The following is a 19,556-nucleotide window of genomic DNA, read 5'->3' as shown; positions in this document are numbered from 1 at the left end:
AGGTTGCCATAGGCACCCCAATTTTTCCTTTAGTGATTGCACCTTTCTTAGAATCGGTGCTTTTTTCCTAGGGGTACTCAAGGAAATGTAGTACTGGCACTCCCCCCCCCAAAAAAAATGGCACTTACTGTAACAACTTCATGGTGTGTACCAGCACCTTTTTTCCCTTTAAAAAAAAGAGCACTTCTTAGAATGTAATGTGAACTGAGAAAAAATATATATATTTCTCAGCTGTCTGGAAATTTGGGATCATGAGCAAAAACAAGAGAGGAAACAAAATATAACAAAATCCTACTTGCTTCAGGAACAAAACTTCCTGTTGGCACTGTGAAGGTTTTTCTCTGAGTGATTGGGTGCAACAGAAGCTGCTATAAAGGCCACTAGAGCAGTTGAAAAGCATAACAGTGATTGCTTTCCAAGAGTGGACTTTGTCTGTAGCTGCTCAAGGGTTCGTGTCAATTTGTAATAGCCATCTTGTTTCACAATCCACCGATTTACTTGGCAAGCTATTAAGTAAGCAGATGGTTGGGAAAACAGCCTTGCGAGCTTTCAAAAAAGAAGACAAAGCCTGACAGTCGTTCTCGCTATATCACCTCCACAAACACCTAGAGGACTGGGGATGGATCACAAATTGAAGATTAGGCTCTCCAGGTAAGTGGGAAGCATTGCTTTTTGGAAAAGGAATCATTCTCTTTCTATATTTTAAAGAGCAACTAATGCTGATCCTTGCCAATTAGTTTTTCCAGTGCTTTCTGGTATTTGTAGCAATGGCTAGACAGCATATTTGCCATTGTGACCCTGCACTCTGTGCAGGCAAACCCAGACAGAATTAAAATAATCTCTCTGTTCCCTGATGTCCAGTTGATTGGTGGTGAATGTGGAAATAACTACAGTATGCAGGGCAGTTTTCTGACCAAGACTGAGCTATATTTTTGAAACACTAAGGGAATGTAACAAGTGGTTAACTTGTAAGATTTCTTCAGTACTGTGTCCCATTGAAGCCCTATGTGGCGATCACACAGGGTCCCCGGACATTTGACAGTCTATTGATCCCTGTGCCACCACTGTGATTGCTTCCCCCACTGCCACCAACCCGTTTCTCTCGGGTACACACTGAGTCCAGATAGTTGTTAACATTAAAACAAATAATCAAGTTTATTTTAGAAGCATGAACAAGTTTATGGTTTCAGATAATTTTTCTTGTCAGTTTCTTATCCTTAGTTTCTATACTGGCCTATAGCTTCCTAATAACTGCTAACTGATTATCCCAACTGTCTATCTGACTCCTCCTATCAGTTTCTCTCACTCTCTCACATCAAAACTCAACCAACCCCCAGACTTATCCTCCCTCTTCCTTCTCCAACTCCCAACTGACTTCCACACAACTCCAGCTCTAACTCTGACTCCTCCCCTGGGGTTCCCACTGGCCAATCACTTCACACTCATTTAACCCTTTCCTTATGACCCACCTAGGAGGGCAAACGCCACACCCTATTCAAGTACGTTTCGTTGCGTCTGAGGGGGGTGGGATTGTATGCACTTGAATACATAAATAACGCTGCAAGGGCTCCAAAAATGCCTCTCTTTAAACATGCAAATCACTAAATAACACAGTGAAAATGCTACTTGTGTTGAGTACTTTTTAAATGTGTCAGTGTTACTCCCCAGAGCACTGGTATACTTAATTCATTGTGGTTTTGGAGTTTGTGGTTGTAACTTTTTTTTGTTAAAGTCCATTGTGCTGTACATGCCAGATTTATTCTATAGATGTCTGTCATTTGATTCGTAGAAGAAATTTATGGTGGTGGGAAATTGACACATCACAGAAATTGGGGGTAGCTAAAATGGTGACCAACATGTGAATACACAATGTACTATAAAGTGTATTTCTTAGTGAAGTTGTAATGCATTTATTTATTGGTTGAGGTGGCGGAACAATCACATTGGGGTAGTAAGTGGGGAATGGTATGCCTTGTATACCTGAGCAAAATGGACCCCTCGGCACCATAAAGGGGCCTGAATATGGTGGGCCATGTCTATTCCTTATTCCTACTGTTTGGGTAGTGGGTGGGGTATGGAAATAACTATAAGGAAAGTTAGTAGCTATAACTAAAAACACGGGGGAATTTTAAATATGATCACCTACTACAAGGTCTGCAGGTGCCTTACCTCATGATAAAGACTAAAAACCTATTCCATAGTATCAGGGGTAAAGGGCATGACTTTAACTCTAAAACAAACTTTACACACACCCCATCATGCTATAAGTTGGAAGAACTCAAAACATGTTCCTTCAGGTCAGGGACATTCAGGTCACGTTCAAGAAACCCTAAAGCAAGATTTTTTCTCTCTCTCCCTCTCCCTCTCTCTCATATCAACACTTTTTTTATTTCAGTCAATGACCAGTACAGAAGATAAGAAGACAGCAAACCACAATAAAATAAATTACGTATACTATTACATGTGAAGTTTAAAACAATGTAAGATATTAAAAAGCAAGAGGAAATATAAAATAATTATATTAAAATGTTTTTTCTAAAAAAAAAACACACAGGGTAAGGTGTTAATAATTCTAAAATTAAGACAAGATCCTGTGCCGACAAGCTATTGCTGCCACACAAAAACTAGCTACCTTGGCAGTGATCTCGGGAAACTGGTGAGGCAAAAGATAATTGATATAAAACACTTCAGATCTTCCTGGTATACTTTGTAAAAGTGGATTAATAAAATGGTGGGGGATTTCACAGGAGAGGGAACAACCCAATGAGACATGTCCCACAGTATCTATTTTCTCTGCTTTGCAAGGGCATAAGCATTCCTATCCAAACTCATATCAAGCAATATAAAGTTTATACCCATTCATATCGAAAGGCAGGACTTTCAGTGAAAAGGTGGTGAAGCACTCTTCGCTTCTGGTGTGTTTTCTTTTACAGTCAGTGGTTCTTAAGGGTTTCAGACAGGAGTCTTTCTTAGCACCAGCTGGAGATGCCAGCAACTACCTTCCCAGAATTCTTTGAGAGAAGCCATGTACTTTGCATGTATGATGTCGATGTGAACCAAACCTGGAACCATTAGCACAGAAACCATTTGCTCTGTTATTGAGCTCCTACAACCCTTCCACTAGAAATTATCTCTCTCCCCTACCACAATCGCAGATTTTCCAACCTTAGAAATTCTGATCCTGGTGTTTTGATGGTTGTTTATGTAGATGCAGTCTAGCGATTTTGCTAGTTTCCTCCCTATTTCCCCAAATGTGGGATGCGGCCGTGTCAAGACCCAACGTTTTGTTGATAATGGCGGATGACCTTGGCTATGGTGATTTGGGATGCTTTGGTAACGATACACTCAAGTAAGTGTCATTTTGTGACTTGAGGTCATGCACTCAGCCCCACCCACAAAGTTGCACCACTCGTCCTGTTCCTCCCCAGGCTCGCCTTTTGCTTTTGGGGGCAGCTCCTATTCACCCCGATGGCTCCTTGTTCAATTAACCACCACAGTGTAAATCACAGTTTTGTAGAGTGTCACTGCATGACTAGAGCCTGATGATTTGGGTCATGCAATTTAGCCATATTGCTTCTATGGTTTCATCTCTACAGCCTAGAGAATTTTTTTTAGTAAGTGTTTGATACAATTTCTAAATAAACTCTTTGTTGCCTCTGCAGCCCTCAAGATGGAGCTGCGACCAAAGAAAGGCTTCACGAAAAGGTTTCTGCAAATGACAGGGGACCATACAGTATTCCCAAACTGAAGTATCTCTTTGTTCTACATATTAGGACTCCTAATATTGACCAGCTAGCAAGGGAAGGAGTCAAGCTTACTCAGCAGATTGCTGCAGCTTCGCTTTGTACCCCAAGCAGAGCAGCTTTTCTGACTGGCAGATACCCCATCAGATCAGGTTTGGCATTCTCTTTAAATGGTTGGCTGGTGTTTGGGTGCACAGAGGATTACCCTAAGCGATAACCAGTCCTGATGCAGATCGGGGGGAGGGAGAAGCACATGCACACACATACAAAGACCTCTTTCAGGGCTCTGCAGTTGTGCGTGCATTTTTTGCATAGCTGGACCTAGCATGACAAGAGCCTGTCAGTCACACCTCCTGGCAGCACAAGACTCCAGGAGTCTTTTCACACAGGCACAAGTCTGTACCCAGTGGTAGCGTAACTGTGTTGCATGCAGGAGTTTCCATGTTCAATCCCCATCATCTCCTGGTTGGGCTGGGAGGGAAGCCTGCCTGACCTGAAGGGTTAATTAACCGCAGCCCAGCCAAGTCAATGTGATAGCAGCTGCCACTTATACTAAGGCTTTTGCCCCCAATTCCTTTTACATGTTAGGTATGGTGTCTAGACATGAGCCCCGTGTCTTCGCGCGTACTGGTGCTTCTGGAGGACTCCCCCCGAATGAAACAACATTTGCTAAGTTATTACAGCAACAGGGCTACACCACGGGCATTGTAGGTACAGTATCACATTGACATATTCCTTCCATTTTTCACTGACACATCTGAGCTTCAGTTTGATCAAAAAATTCATGGTTGTCACTGCCTTCTTGGGGTCTCCAGCTGACGGAGTTAAATTAGAGGGCAAGCAAAAGAAATTATTGGGACACAACTACCTAAATCGTATAGAAATTTATTTATGTACAGTGGTACCTCTGGTTACGTACTTAATTCCTTCCGGAGGTCCGTTCTTAACCTGAAACTGTTCTTAACCTGAAGCACCACTTTAGCTAATGGGGCCTCCCGCTGTTGTCATGCCACCGCCGCGCGATTTCTGTTCTCATCCTGAAGCAAAGTTCTTAAGCTGAGGTACTATCTCTGGGTTATTGGAGTCTGTAACCTGAAGCGTATGTAACCTGAGGTACCACTGTATGCTACTACAGCAGCAACAATGCCCAAAAGTGGAAAGAAGCAGAAGTCCCAGTAAAGGAAGAATGGATACAAAAACTTACGGAATATGCAGAGATAACAAACTGTTTATAAAAGAATGGAAACATTTTATTGAATATTAAAGATAAATTGTAAACAGATAAAAACATTAGCAGGATTGTTGTAATAACCTGAAGTTTTATAAGAGTATATATTTACAGTAGATAATTAAATGGGGAAGTTAAATGAATTTTTATATGCAGAAGATATTGAAAAATAAATTTAAGGAACCACAGAAAGAGGGGGAAGGAAGTTGTATTTTGAAATGTCAAATTGATTGTAAAATTAATGAAATGTATAAACTTGAAAAGTATAAATAAAAACTTAAAAAAAACATTAATAAAATAAATTAGAGGGTGAGCAGGCAGAATCAAAGGGGGCAAGCTATTTTGAATGGAGGACAGGGTTTGCCTATATTTTTCCAATATAAATATTATGTGTATTAAGTTGCTTATTGGTAATTTACAGGATTCATGGTTTCTTTAGCTATCATTGTTTATCTTTTCAGGAAAATGGCACCAAGGCATGAACTGTGAATCCCACAATGACCACTGCCACCACCCTTTAAACCATGGCTTTGATTACTTCTATGGCACCCCTTTTACACTTGTGAATGAATGCCAGGCTAATAAGGATCCTGAGATGAACGTCCAGCTGCAAGCTACATATTGGTTTTACACCCAGATGGCAGCTCTTTTGGTGTTCACTCTTGTGCTGGGAAGAACTACTGGTTTGTTCTATGTGAAATGGAAAATAATTGCCTTCACTGCTTCATGTGGTATCCTATTTTTCATCTCCTGGTTTGCCAATTATGGATTTGTAAGATACTGGAACTGCATCATGTTGAGAGATCACATCATTACTCAGCAGCCAATAAAGCTGGAAAATGCTGCCTCCAGGATGTTGAAAGAGTCAACCTCATTTATTAAACGGTAACCCATTAATATTATTTAACTGCTTTTCAGATTTTGAGAGGAGTGGACTGATTTTGAAACCTTTGTCGTCTGTGCTTAGGATAGAGCTAAGACTACCTTTACTAGTGTGTCAAATCACTGCATTGCTCAGCGGCATGTTTTTCAGATGATGTTGCATTGATACAAACTTATAGGACAGAGCTTTCGAAACTTTTTATGCTTCATTTTGCGACACAGTAATTCAGTTTTGCATCATTCCGCGACACAGTAATTCAGTTTTACTAGCAAACTGGAGGTCAAACTAACCCCTTTCCAGCCCCGGGAGGACCATGGGGAGTGTTCGCACGACACACCTGCACACTGCAGCCGACACACTAACACATGGGTAGGCAAACTAAGGCCCGGGGGCCAGATCCAGCCCAATCACCTTCTAAATCTGGCCCATGGATGGTCAGGGATCAGCATGTTTTTACATGAGTAGAATGTGTGCTTTTATTTATAATGCATCTCTGGGTTATTTGTGGGACATAGGAATTCATTCATTTTCCCCCCTTCAAAATATAGTCCAGCCCCCCACAAGGTCTGAGTGGACCGGCCCCCTGCTGAAAACGTTTGCTGACCCCTGTACTAACGTATCGTGACACACAGTTTGCAAAGCTCTGATTTAGGATCTGGGTATCTTGCTGAAGTATTGGTACATCTCAGCCAAGGTGTCCACATGTTCAGCTGTGTGCATGTGGTAAAAGAAACTATGTGTGTGAAATGTGAATTTTCCTTTGCGCTTTGATTGGGCTCAGACATTCATTAAATTAAGTGTATAAGAGAGAAGTGTGCAACTTGTAAACATACTGGGTTGGATTCCCCTAAGAAACTTCATCAACCGAAATCTTCTGCAAGGATTTCTCTCTGCTGGTGCAAGAGGATTCCCTTCTCTTAGATGTCCCCCAAAATTGGTTCAGGAGTCTGGAGAACTCAGAACAGTGCATGGGGAGGAGAGGGGGGGATTGTTCCATCTGGCAAACTGAAATGCTTGCGCAGACAGAACAATTTAAAGAGTGTGATTTGAATTCTACCCAAAGTTCTTCACTAATTTGGGCTGAACCACTGGCAGCAAGCATAAGGGTAATAATACCCATAAAGTCCTATTGTGTGTTCAGAGTGTTGAGTGTACATTATTCTTGTTGTGACTCTTTCACAACAACTATGTATAAAGTAGTTGAATATCATCATCATCATCTATTTTGACCTTCAATGTAAATAAAATAAACAATCTGGTGTTGTGGAAGGATTGTCAATGTGCCCTCAAGATGTTGTTGGACTATAGCTCCCATTATTATACATGTAGGAGCTTATGTGTACTTCATACATGACCCTAAAAGATGCTTATTGAAGGTGGGAAGTTTGGCAGGAGCCAGACTGAGCACTTTGTTACAGAAAATGTCTTTAAACAGTTTCTTCTCACCACATCAGAAATTTCTCTGGACACTTAAGAGAAGCATCCATGTATGATAAAATTGCAAAGAAAATTAATAGTAAGTTGTAGGTTGACTAATATGGTGCAGCACAAATATAGCATCAAGGGTGCATTTAAACCAATATCTTATTACATACATACTCCTAATCTAAAGAAAGAAAACAATATAATCCACAAGGGGAAAAGCAGTGGAGCTGCAACTCCTAGAAAATCGAGATCGATTACAAAATTCTTACCTATTGGGTATCTGAAAAGGCTCTTACAGCTTCATTGATGTTCACATGTGCTGAAGTGCCTGACTATGTGTGTAAATGTAAGCATGTGGTACAGCCAACACAACAAATTTAGGATCAGCAATTCCCATGCTTTAAGTATGCAACTCATAAGCTTTGCCAAATGCAGTTGCTCAGAGTTTTAGGGTGGCAGACAATAGGAAACTCAGCAGCTCACATCATTTCAGTCTGGCAGGCACTGCTTATCATAACAATGACCATGAAGCATGGTAATGGTGGTGATAATAATGACTGGCTGAATGGGCTAAAACCTACTCCTTTTGTAACATTTCAATCTCATTAGTGTGTATGGAAAGATCTCTGTGTCTGTATCTGTTCAGATCTTTGCTCAGCTATGAATTCCACATAGCTAATGGATGCTTTTGTTGTTGTTTTAAAACAACATTTTTAAACATTTTTCCCCCCAGAAACAAACAAGGACCGTTCCTCCTCTTTGTTTCTTTGTTACACGTCCACACACCCTGTTTCACCACAAAGACGTTTCATGGAAAAAGCAGGCATGGTTTATATGGAGACAATGTAGAGGAAATGGACTGGATGGTGGGTGAGTAGCACTTGTGGTTATTGATATTTTTCTAAGGACCAAAGTAGTAGCCTTCCTTGGACCTTCTTCTTTCTCCTGAATTTGTAACATCCCCGTTGTCTTTCAACTGACTGTAGCGTTCAGCTTAGCACTGGAGAACAGAGATTCATAAATCTGATAGCTCCCCTTCCCTGTCATCAGTTCCTTGAAACACTTCCTGAAACTGTGGCAATGTCATTTCAACATCTGGAAATGACAAATAATCCTCTCTATAGTGATTTTACAAGCTTATTTATTTATATTTTATTGAAACAACCTATATGCTGCTTAACTACAATAGTATCTAAAAGCAGTTTACAAAGATACAATGCAAAAAATAGAAACCAGTTAAGACTATGAAATCAAATCACCAGTTAAAATACCATCTGGAATTATTATTATTTTTAAATCTTAATTAGATGCTGGAAGTGCAACAGGGAGGAGGCCTGCCTGACCTCAGATGGATTATGGGCACCATAAAACTGGGCCCACAATATTAAGTTCATATCTTCTGAGGGATATGAGCCTTGAATCCCAAAAGACACCTGTGATCGGGCAGGGATATAAAGGATTCTGCAGTCCTTGAGGTATCCTGGACCCAAGTATTTGGCTTAAAATTAACTCTTGTGGTTCATCCAACTCTGCAGGAGAAATTCTTGCTGCTGTTGACAAAGAGGGCTTGAGGAACAATACTTTTACTTACTTTACTTCTGACCACGGCGGCTTTTTAGAGGCTAGAGAGGGTATTACCCAGCTAGGTGGCTGGAACGGTATATACAAAGGTAAGGCAGCTTTCCTTCAATTCTCCATGCCCTTGTATAGATTACTGTACTTCAATGTGCCTGTGTGTCTGGAAACTTCCATGCATACAGAACAAAGCTTTGAGAGGGCAAACTGGGCTTCTGAATTACAAACATATAATGCTACTACAAAGGCACGTTGACTGGCTCCCAAAGTAAGGTAAAGGGACCCCTGACCATTAGGTCCAGTCGTGACCGACTCTGGGGTTGCGGCGCTCATCTCGCTTTATTGGCCGAGGGAGCCGGCATACAGCTTCCGGGTCATGTGGCCAGCATGACTAAGCCGCTTCAGGCGAACCAGAGCAGCGCACGGGAACGCCGTTTACCTTCCCGCTGGAGCGGTACCTATTTATCTACTTGCACTTTGACGTGCTTTCAAATTGCTAGGTTGGCAGGAGCAGGGACCGAGCAACGGGAGCTCACCCCATCACGGGGATTCGAACCGCCAATCTTTTGATCGACAAGCCCAAGAGGCTCAGTGGTTTAATCCACAGCGCCACCCGTGTCCCATGGCTCCCAAAGTGGGTTGCAACAAATTATTATGACATAACAAAATTTAACATAGTGGTTAAAAAATAATAGCATCAGTGGCTTAAAACTGTTCTTAAATAGAACATCCATAAAACCACCTGGATCCCCATCCCCCAAGTCTTTAAGATTTCTTAAATGGCCAAAGAGTGGGGGACTTATGAATTCATCTTGACCATCACAGATATGGGAGATCCCTGATATTCACCAAGCTTACTGCTTTCATAGGTGGATCACAAAACAGTGCCTTGGATATCAGTCTTAAAGCTCGGGCAGTTATATATACAAACTTATTTATGCCAAGAGCCTGCGCATCCTCTTTATCAATATGTGTGTTCCTTCATTATTCATGCTGGGCTCTAGGTTTTTTTAAATTGCATTTAACAGCTGATCTCCACTCTGACAATCTCCACACTGAACTATGACATTCAGCTCATGAATTGCAATTATCTTTCTCTTCTATTACTTCTTCTTTGGCAGGTGGAAAAGGTATGGGAGGCTGGGAAGGAGGAATCCGTGTGCCTGGAATAGTTCGGTGGCCAGGGATAGTCCCTGCTGGCAGTGTTATTGATGAACCAATAAGTCTTCTGGATATTTTCCCCACAGTGGCTCACTTGGCTGGGGCATCCATCCCACAAGACAGGTACAGAATACCGGTCTGAAAGTAGCTCAAGACGATTTGGATTTTAGCCATTAAAATTTGCAAAAATGTGTATATAATCCATAGCATCATCCATTTGCTTGGCTTTCTGACATGTTTTAATCCAAAAACATCTTAAGTGGTTTCATCTACAGGTATTCTGTAAAGATTGCATTTAAAAAATATGCTGACCTGTTAAATTCAAATGGATTTCTCCATATAAGGGCAAAAGCCTGTTGAATCATAGAATTGTAGAGTTGAAAGGATCATCTAGTCCAACCCCCTGCAATGCTGGAATATTATTCCACATCATGTGCTTTTTTAATTTTCCCAACAGCATTTAATATTTTAGGATTCCCCTCCCCTTTTCTCCATTTCAAATGGGCTCAAACCCATGACCTTGAGATTAAGAATCTTATGCTCTACCAACTGAGCTATCCCAGACTTTGTAAAATACAAAACCAAATGTAAATCTTTCTTTTTATTACAAGACCACATATTTAAATAGAAGGCAGGGGGCTTTCTTGGTAGTGGCGCCCACCCTGTGGAACTCCCTCTCGTCAAGGAAATAAACAACTATCTGACTTTTAAAAGACATCTGAAGGCAGCCCTGCTCAGAGATGTTTTTAATGTTTGATGTCATATTGTGTTTAAATCTGTTGGAAGCTGCCCAATAGGTAGGAATTTGGGACATATGGTTGACATCGTTATGCCTGATCAATTGCACAATGGACTTCTGCTTGCCTGACTACCTCAGAAGCTCACCACCTCTACTCCAGAGGGTCCACCAACCATCCAGATTGGATTCTAGAGAATGGATAGAAAGCTGCAGTTGGTAGGAGAAGGGGGCAATACAAGGTGAAAGTGTCTTATGTGAGTGGAAGTTGGCTCATCTGGTGATGAGTATTACCTTATGCATTTGCCTGACTGAAAACTGTTCATTCAATTAAATGGAAAAACTGATAGTGCCAAGACTAGCGCAACTCCTAAGGCAGAATAAGGACTCTTACAGCAAATATGGCGGCACAGAGAAGATCCTGTAAATCCTGTATCCTCTTTCTTACCACCCTTCCTTCTATCCTGGCACATTTTGCCCTGAACTGTATGTAGTAGTAGAGGGCCAGGCTCAGGGTGGCTAACACCAAATATAAATTACAATAAAACATAATAGAAAAAACGAAAAAACAGTTACTTAAAATACGGCTGAAAATACAGCTGAAAATGCAGCCTCATTCTAATAGTAGCCCATAAATCAAGGACATAAAGGAAGGAAACATCAGATATTCACCTGAGCCAGCTATCCATGCTGGTTGTACGTGGGCCAGCAAAAAAGCCAAGGGAAAATTTATATACCAAATCCCATACAAAGGGTCAGACTGAGTCCAAGCCAAAGGCCAGGTGGAACAGCTCCATCTTGCAGGCCCTGTGGAAAGATGTCAAATCCCGCAGGGCCCTGGTCTCTTGTGACAGAGCGTTCCACCAAGTCAGGGCCAGTGCTGAAAAGGCCCTGGCTCTAGCTGAGACCAATCTAACCTCCTTGAGACTCAGGACCTCCAAAGTGTTGTTATTTATGGACCTTAAAGTCCTCCACGGGGCATACCAGGAGAGGCGGTTCCTTAGGTATGAGCTAAAGAATCAGTCATCGGCCTATGCTGTACAGTACTACTTTACTAAATGTATTATTACTTTTCTTAGGGTTATTGATGGAAGGAACCAGATAGCTTTGCTACAGGGAGCGGTGCAGCACTCAGAGCATGAATTCATGTTTCACTACTGTGGGTCGTACTTGCATGCGGTGCGCTGGTACCAGAAAGAGAGTGAGTAGAAAATATTCTCCTTATATCAGGTATTGGGTCACTGAAATAAAATGCATAGCTCATGATTCAGTGTGGCATCTTGACACCAACTTGCTTGCTTCTCAGACTGTGTGGACACCATACATTTAAAGTGCATCATGGGAACTGTAGTTTATTAAGGTGCTGGAGATTTTTGCTATGTGAAGGGTAAACTACAGTTCCCAAGATTCTTTGGGGGCAAGCCATGCAGTTTAAATGTGCTCTAAATGTATGGTGTGTCCACACAACTGCACTCAAAGCTATAGGTTTTGCTGTATGGATTTCACTATTAGAAACATGAGGATTTGGTACTGGGTAGCCTTTTATCCATTTCTGGATCAAGTACTGTATCCATTTCTGTCTATTATGACTGCTAGGTTGAGATTGAAAACATTTTGGAAATGCTTGGTGAAATCTCAAAAGCTGGAATGGATTCTACCTGTGAGTTGCCAATAGCTAGCTCACACACTCGCTAACCTGTATCAGAGCATTGAGTATCTTCATGCACTAACCACAATGTACACAAAATAATGTGCGAGACATTCTATATCTGTGTATATCCATTCTCTATGAACTGACTGTCTGGGGGTCACAAAGGGGGCAAAACAATGTCTCTCTCCTGAAGTCTTTCTCAAAAGTTGAGTCAGGTGACATGTTGAGTCAGCCACAGTTGGCCATGGGGTACCAACAACATTACTTGCTAATGTTATTCGCCTGCAGGCTGGTGAGTAAGATATGCACACTTCTCTGAAGGAAGCTCCATTGAACAGGGTGGGATTTTCATATGATTAAACATGCACAGCATTGCTCTTGCTTGCGGTAAGGGTTGAACACTGATGACAAGAATACAACAATTTTGTGCCTGATGGATCTTGTCTGTTTTGAAGGAGTTGGGTTTGATAATTTTGACAGGTTTCTTTCGGCAGTACAGGTCTGGAATTCAACAAAATTAAGAAATCAATAGTACCAAGCTTAATCTTTGTACCAAACTAGAGAATATCAAACAAAGAAAGAAATAGGCTGCTGCTGCTGCTGCTTCTTGCATTAATCTGGAAGTGTGCATCATTCAGCGTCCTTCTTTTCACCAGTTTTTTGTAATATACGGTAACTAGATGCTGAATATGTGTATTTTAAGATATTCCACTAGAGGGCAAAGATATCCAAGCTTTCTTTGAACAAACATGCATTTTATTCTTTCCTTTTCCAATGCTTATTTTTCTGAAAAGTAGCTATCTTCACAGCCACAGAATTGTGAAGTGCTTTTGATGCCAAATTTTGAAAGTGATTCAGCTGCAGGTATTATAACCCCTATATGCAAAAACACAGTGTTTTCAGAAAGGGTGGAAATTCTTTTACACAAGTGCAAAAATGTAGTTGAATGCTTAGTTGAATACCACCCTTAATCTTTACTCTTCTTTTTTCAAGTCACTGATTTTTTTAAAAAAATATTCTAATCAGACCATTAGGTGGGGTGTGATTTTTTTAAAAAAATATATTTGTATTTCTTACCTATTGTAATTTATTGCATTGCAGTTTGCATGCCACAGAAATCAAATTGTAATACAATAAAATGCATACAAGATAAGAAATAAAAAGGAAAGCAACAGTTAAAAATCAGTTTGAGTCCTTAATGCAACCATACATCCACAGACACACTACAGACCACCTGAGAGAAGCTTTCAGGCCACTGTTTTAAAGACCCTCTCCTGGAATCAGTGGGCTTTCTTATCTTCCATTCTTAAACTTGATACAATTAATCAGTATAAACACATTTTTAAAAAATATCTATCTTTAATATTGGAGATGAGATTTTTCTATGAGGTAGGCTCAGCTCCTTATAAGGTATCCTGATGCTACAGTTGAACACCTCCCAAAAATGGCTCCCTCTTCCTGATAGCTGCTCACCAGGGCTATTTTTAGAGCTAACAGTTTTGTGGAGCGGAAAAACAGAATTCCATATCTATCCTGTGGAGAAGCGTTCTTCCATGGCAACTAGCAATTCATCATTTTTGACAGAGCTGTATGAGGGTAAAGGCTTCTGAAGCAGCTCCAAATACCTTGTCCTGGAAAATTTTCTGTTGGAAGAACCAAGTGGTTTAACTATCGTGAACAAATTTGACATCCATTCCAGTGAGAATTCCAAAAGGTGTTTGGAGGACCACATATTCATCAACTAGAAACTGAATATCTTAAGTTTCTTTTCTCTAAGGTGGTGCTCTCTGGAAGGCCTATTATGTGACTCCAAAATTTCACCCAGAGGGGGGTGGTGCTTGTTATGGAAGAAGACTGTGTCCGTGTTCTGGAGAGAGAGTAATTCACCACAATCCTCCCTTGCTTTTTGACCTCACATCATCCTTCTGAAACCAGTCCTTTTCCACCAAATTCTGAGCCACTTTTCAACACACTAGAACAGTGATGTCCAACTGGTCGATTGTGATCTACTGGTTGATCGCGGGCATTCCTGGTCGATCCTTGTCGATCGCGTGATCCCGATAGATCTCCAAAAATAATAATAATGAAGTGATAATGAAGATGCACTTATTTAAACAAATAAATTGTAGACTCCGATGACTTTTATAGAACTCCCTTCTTACTGGCCTAGTTCATGTGTAATGCTAAGTAATGGTTTGCTTAAAGAACCATGAGTTGTCTTGAAGATGATCAGACAAAACCATGGCTTATCAGACAAAAACTGAACTAGATGGACCATTCATCTGATTTGGTATAAGGCAGAATCTACATTTGTAGTGGAAATAATTCTGCCCATGGTCGTGAATTCTGCATGTTCCTCTCAATCCAGAAAGAAGTGGTCACATTTTTAAATCATGTTCATAATATAATCATAGTTAAACCCCATTGGAATGGGACTTCAGTGCACCAAACTATGAACTCAGTTACACCTACAAGCATCAGCTCTAACCTTATAAACAGACCAATCTTCCACACTGCTAATTTGGAGAACTTGGATTTAAGCAGATTAATTTTCATTGAGAGCGATGGAGCTAAAGGAGCTTGGTCCTTGGTCAACATAACAGCTAAAAAACAGCGTAGATGTTGATTGAATTGCTAGGCACCTAAAATAAACTACCAGCTTCCCAGTGTGAAGGTGAGATTATGCATACCCCTACTGAGCTGAGCTCTTTGGAAATTTACAGGCCGGATACTGCGCCATGTTATAGGGCTTCTTTCCTACAGCAATCCATCTAAGTGTTGAAAGAGATAATCCAGAGATGAATTACAAGTTTATTCAACCCATGGCCATTAAGCTACTTTGCATGTAGCATTAAATGAGCTCTCCATGGGCTGCTTCAGAGTGTACACCCAATTCTTCCTTTGCAGCCCTGGCATGAATTAAAAAAAGAATTCAGCCCACAGCTGAAAAGGATCAGGAGTTCACGTATGAGTACATTTCCTCTTCTTTTGAGTTTGATGCCATGACGGACGTCTGATAAGACAGTATGGCATGGGCCAAATACTGGGCCTGATTATTCTAAATAGGCCCATGGACTAGGAGTTCCCCACCACTGCATTGAACTGTGGTTTAAAATAAGGTATAGTTTACAATGAACTAGCATGATGGGAGGAAACCAACCAGCAGATAGGTTGCCATTATGCACAAACCGGCATCAATGGTTTGTTGAGGATGGCAAGCCAAGGTTTGTTTTTCCTGGTATGGTGAAGAAAAGTACAAGGGAAGGGGGATGCTGTGGGGATATTTGAGCAGTGTGTAAAATGCAACAAAGGATACTCAGTTACTTAGTTCCATGCTGTTCCTTAGATGAGACAACTGCATTCTTTCAGTCTAATTCTTTGTTTTTTGAAAGATAGCCTTTTGGTTTAAATTACAAAAAAAAACAAAAAACCCACATCATTTCATTACTTTCCCTTGGTCATGTTAAAGTGCCTAGGGCACCCAAAATATATTTTTAAAAGGCTACCACATTTGCTTCTCTTGTCTGGCTCTCATTGATCATATCCGGAGTGTATTACATCTTTTGCAACATTTGTATAGCCCTCACTCTTCCAACGAGCATGCATTTTAGTCATTTTTTTTTTTTGCCAATGCCTAAAAGTTCAAGCAGGCACACTTCACATTTGATGTGTTTGTGATTTTTTTAAAAAAATCAGTATTGTGTCAGGTACAAAAATTAGCATGTATCACATCAGAGTTGGTGCAACAACTCTGGTGCAAGTGAATGTGTGATTAAAACAGCAAAGGCTGCTTTATACTGAAATGTGATATGAAGGCAGAGGGGGTGGAATGGAAAAATTGGGGGGGGGAATGGGTGGGGGATATTCCAATTCTTCTCCTGTCTTCACATCTCTAGTTCACACTACACACACACATTCATTAACAGGATTTCCAGAGCACTCAGATGCTTTTCCCTTAAAAAACTGCATCTTGTAAATTTCTCCCAATAAAGAACCAGCTCTTACAAGTCACATTGACAATAACATCTACAGATGCTACACACAATTCCCAAACTAATTAATATACAGTAATGAAAGACAGATATAGAAATCAAGAATATAAAATGTTTATTTGATAATGAACAAAGTTACAAAAATAAAGAAAAAAGGCAGGATTTCTCTATTTACAAAACCAGAAAGTAAAGAATTACAAAGTAACAAATATGGGTGAGAAACTGCTGATTGTGTTGGCAAAAGCAGTTCCCTCCTGCAGCAACGGTTATCAAGGAACTCTACTTAGGAAGAGCACAAGTAGTTTAGGACTTGTCCTTTCCTACTATGAAACAGGGATGTTCACAGTCAAATACAGGAAGGGTGCAGAAATCTATGAAAACTATTCTAATGCATCTCAAATTATAGAATGTTGTATACCTCTTCTTTTTTGCAGTAGTCTCAAGTTGCAGTTATAGTTAATTAAAACAATCACATTGCCCATTAGTGGCTCATTTAGAAACTTGTAAAGAGAATTATCCAGGCCAAATATAATTTTATAAGGATTTTTATTATGGCATCCATGTTTGTGGAGTCCACATAATGAGATGAAATCATCTTAGTTCATGCATTTGATGATGGGAACTTGCAACTACTAAGCACCCTTTTCGCCTCCAGTACATTATGAAGCCAACATGCCCTCCTATTCTGCATAGACTTTGATGTCCCTGGTTTCATTTTCACCCCCATTCCCATGCCTCCTACTCCATCCTTTTATTTTTGCAATTCCCTTTGCACCCTCATTTTAACACTCAATCCTTCCCCCCCACCCCATCCTCCTTACTTTTCTTGACTCCCCTTGTACATAGAACAAATCAACAAAATCTATTTGAATTATTATATTTAAACCGAATCTCCAGAGAACGTCATGTTCCATCACTTTCGCAGTTATTGTATCATGGTGTTTTTGCTTTGCTTTCCCCTTCCAGGTGGTCCAGTATGGAAAGTTCATTACACAACACCAATATTCGACCCCGAAGGCGCCGGAGCCTGTTATGGAAAGGGGCTTTGCCCATGTTCCGGAGAAGGTGTAACACATCACGATCCTCCTCTGCTGTTTGATCTCTCGAGAGACCCATCAGAGGCCGTGCCTCTTTCACCGGACATGGAGCCCTTGTTCCACACAGTCCTAAAGCACATAGGCAGAGCTGTGGAAGAGCACCGCAGCTCCCTCACACCTGTGCCACAGCAGCTCTCTTCTGGAAACAATATGTGGAAACCATGGCTGCAGCCGTGCTGTGGGACCTTCCCGTTCTGTTGGTGTGACAATGAAGAAAGTGATACCCATTCATATAAAGTGGGCTAGCAAAAAGAATCCTCTTGCAATGAAACACTGTTCTTAGTACAGACAACACGAGCCAAGACATTCTTAGCTTTCTCTCATAAAGCAGCTGGGGATTGGAAGTGGGAGGTTTTTGTTGTTGTTGGTTAGTTTCCATGTTATACCCATATGTGCCACTTTTCCTTGTTACTGGCTTGTTTTCTTAAAAACAGCAGCCCCTCAGTGTCTCTCCATCCCTGCTTTGCTCAAACCTTAATTGAGAAGGAGCAGCTAAAATTATACAGGGAGACCTCTGTTCTCACTGTCTTGGCTTGTGTTGTCTGTACTATACTTAAAATTTGGATCAAGGAACATCAAATGGGCAGAGAAACCCCAGGGCTGCACCAGATCTTTGCAGGATTAGATACAAAGTCTAATTACACTGGGGAACAAAAAAAAATATCGTTTTCTGTTGCATGAGGTTTTTCAACTGTTCTTATATGTTCTTTCAATGCTGATTTCAAATCTGAAATAGATTTTCATGTACATGCTATAGTTATCTTTCAATTTCCGACTTTTGCCGATATGTCATATTTACACTGGGAATAAGTGGACACTGACACGTTGATCTACCCTAACCACATGGTAAATATTGTTTTGTAAAGTTAATTTTTGTAGTTTTGTAACCTAAATATTTGTATTTTTCAGATTGGACCATGGCTTCTTCAAGTAGACTGTATCCCAAGGGAATACTTTCTTTGCATACCTCCAACTGTACCTAGATATACATGTCATCTTCAATGCTATACATGTCAGCTTCAATGCTATACATGTCAGCTTCAATGCTATATAAGTCACTTACATTTATACTCAAATTGTACTACTTTGGCTATGTGTTTAATAAAATATTGAATTCTTGCATTGTGAAAAACAAAGATTATGGTGAAAAGTGAAAAGCATGAATTGCAAAAATAACTAGAGCTTACAGAACAAAACCAACTTTAGATATGAAATCAGCAGGTCGAAATTAGGTTAGAACTGCAGGTGTCAATGCAACAAAATTTTTGTTCCCCAGTGTTATTCAGCATTTAGCTTCCTAAAGTTTAGCAAACTCTTTCCCTAACTGTCCCCAATATATTGAAACTTTCACACAATATTGATAGGTGCATATAAACAGACTGAGTGCCTTCTGTCCTGGGGCTGTCCAAATACATGGGAACATAAGGGCTGCACTTCATGAAGAAGGTTGCAGGTTGAATTCCTAGTGTCTCCAAGTAGGGCTGGGCATATCTCCATCTAAAACCCTGGAGAACCAGTCAGTTCTAGACAACGCTGAGCTAGATGAACCAAATGTCTGACTTAGTACAAAGCCTACGTACCTATGTACATCAAGTTCCAAGGCAATTACCGTATTTTTTGCTCTATAAGACTCATTTTTTCCCTCCTAAAAAGGGAAAATGTGTGTGCGTCTTATGGAGCGAATGCAGGCTGCGCAGCTATCCCAGAAGCCAGAACAGCAAGAGGGATTGCTGCTTTCACTGCTCAGCGATCCCTCTTGCTGTTCTGGCTTCTGAGATTCAGAATTTTTTTTCTTGTTTTCCTCCTCCAAAAACTAAGTGCGTCATGTGGTCTGGTGCATCTTATAGAGCAAAAAATATGGTATAAAGCAGTACAAAAGTCCTATATTAGCACCATTGTAGAAGGTGTTTGATTCCACGTGTCAACCATCTAATAAACTATCCACCTCCTCACCTTGTAAGCTATGGTAAGCTCTGAAGAAAGATGTACTTCAATTGTTCTCAACAGGAAAAAAATTAAACAGACTTTTAGTTACCCAAGAACCAAAAACAGAAAAGAAACTTCT

The 19,556-nt window shown here is 40.6% G+C and overlaps 1 protein-coding gene across 2 annotated transcripts; it reads left to right on the top strand.

Annotated features, from left to right (window-relative positions):
* Positions 1-87: 87 nt before the first annotated feature.
* Positions 88-19,443, top strand: LOC309368518 (arylsulfatase D-like). 2 transcript variants are annotated; one of them, XM_081908627.1, is made up of 10 exons: positions 88-651; positions 3,209-3,349; positions 3,774-3,895; positions 4,332-4,454; positions 5,433-5,856; positions 8,013-8,149; positions 8,815-8,949; positions 9,976-10,138; positions 11,831-11,952; positions 17,361-19,443. In XM_081908627.1, the coding sequence occupies exons 1-10, from the start codon at positions 620-622 to the stop codon at positions 17,735-17,737; spliced, it is 1,776 nt and encodes a 591-aa protein (XP_081764753.1). In that variant the 5' UTR covers positions 88-619; the 3' UTR covers positions 17,738-19,443. The 2 variants fall into 2 exon arrangements, with proteins under 2 accessions (XP_081764753.1, XP_081764754.1); XM_081908628.1 differs by lacking the exon at positions 3,209-3,349 and having other exon boundaries at positions 90-651.
* Positions 19,444-19,556: the final 113 nt, after the last annotated feature.

This window comes from Podarcis melisellensis (assembly GCF_964234715.1).
Source record: "Podarcis melisellensis genome assembly, chromosome: 4".
NCBI classification, from domain to species: Eukaryota; Metazoa; Chordata; class Lepidosauria; order Squamata; family Lacertidae; genus Podarcis; species Podarcis melisellensis.
Note: the sequence above shows the minus strand (reverse complement) of the source record. Positions and strands in the feature narration are given on the sequence as shown.

What these genes read in the sequence shown, in the direction of transcription:
- LOC309368518 (XM_081908627.1), top strand. Translation starts at nt 620, where the DNA reads ATGGATCACAAATTGAAGATTAGGCTCTCCAG. An exon ending in GGAAATGGACTGGATGGTGG is followed by an intron (nt 8,150 to 8,814) that starts GTGAGTAGCACT and finishes CCAACTCTGCAG; the next exon opens with GAGAAATTCTTGCTGCTGTT. An exon ending in CTGGAACGGTATATACAAAG is followed by an intron (nt 8,950 to 9,975) that starts GTAAGGCAGCTT and finishes CTTCTTTGGCAG; the next exon opens with GTGGAAAAGGTATGGGAGGC.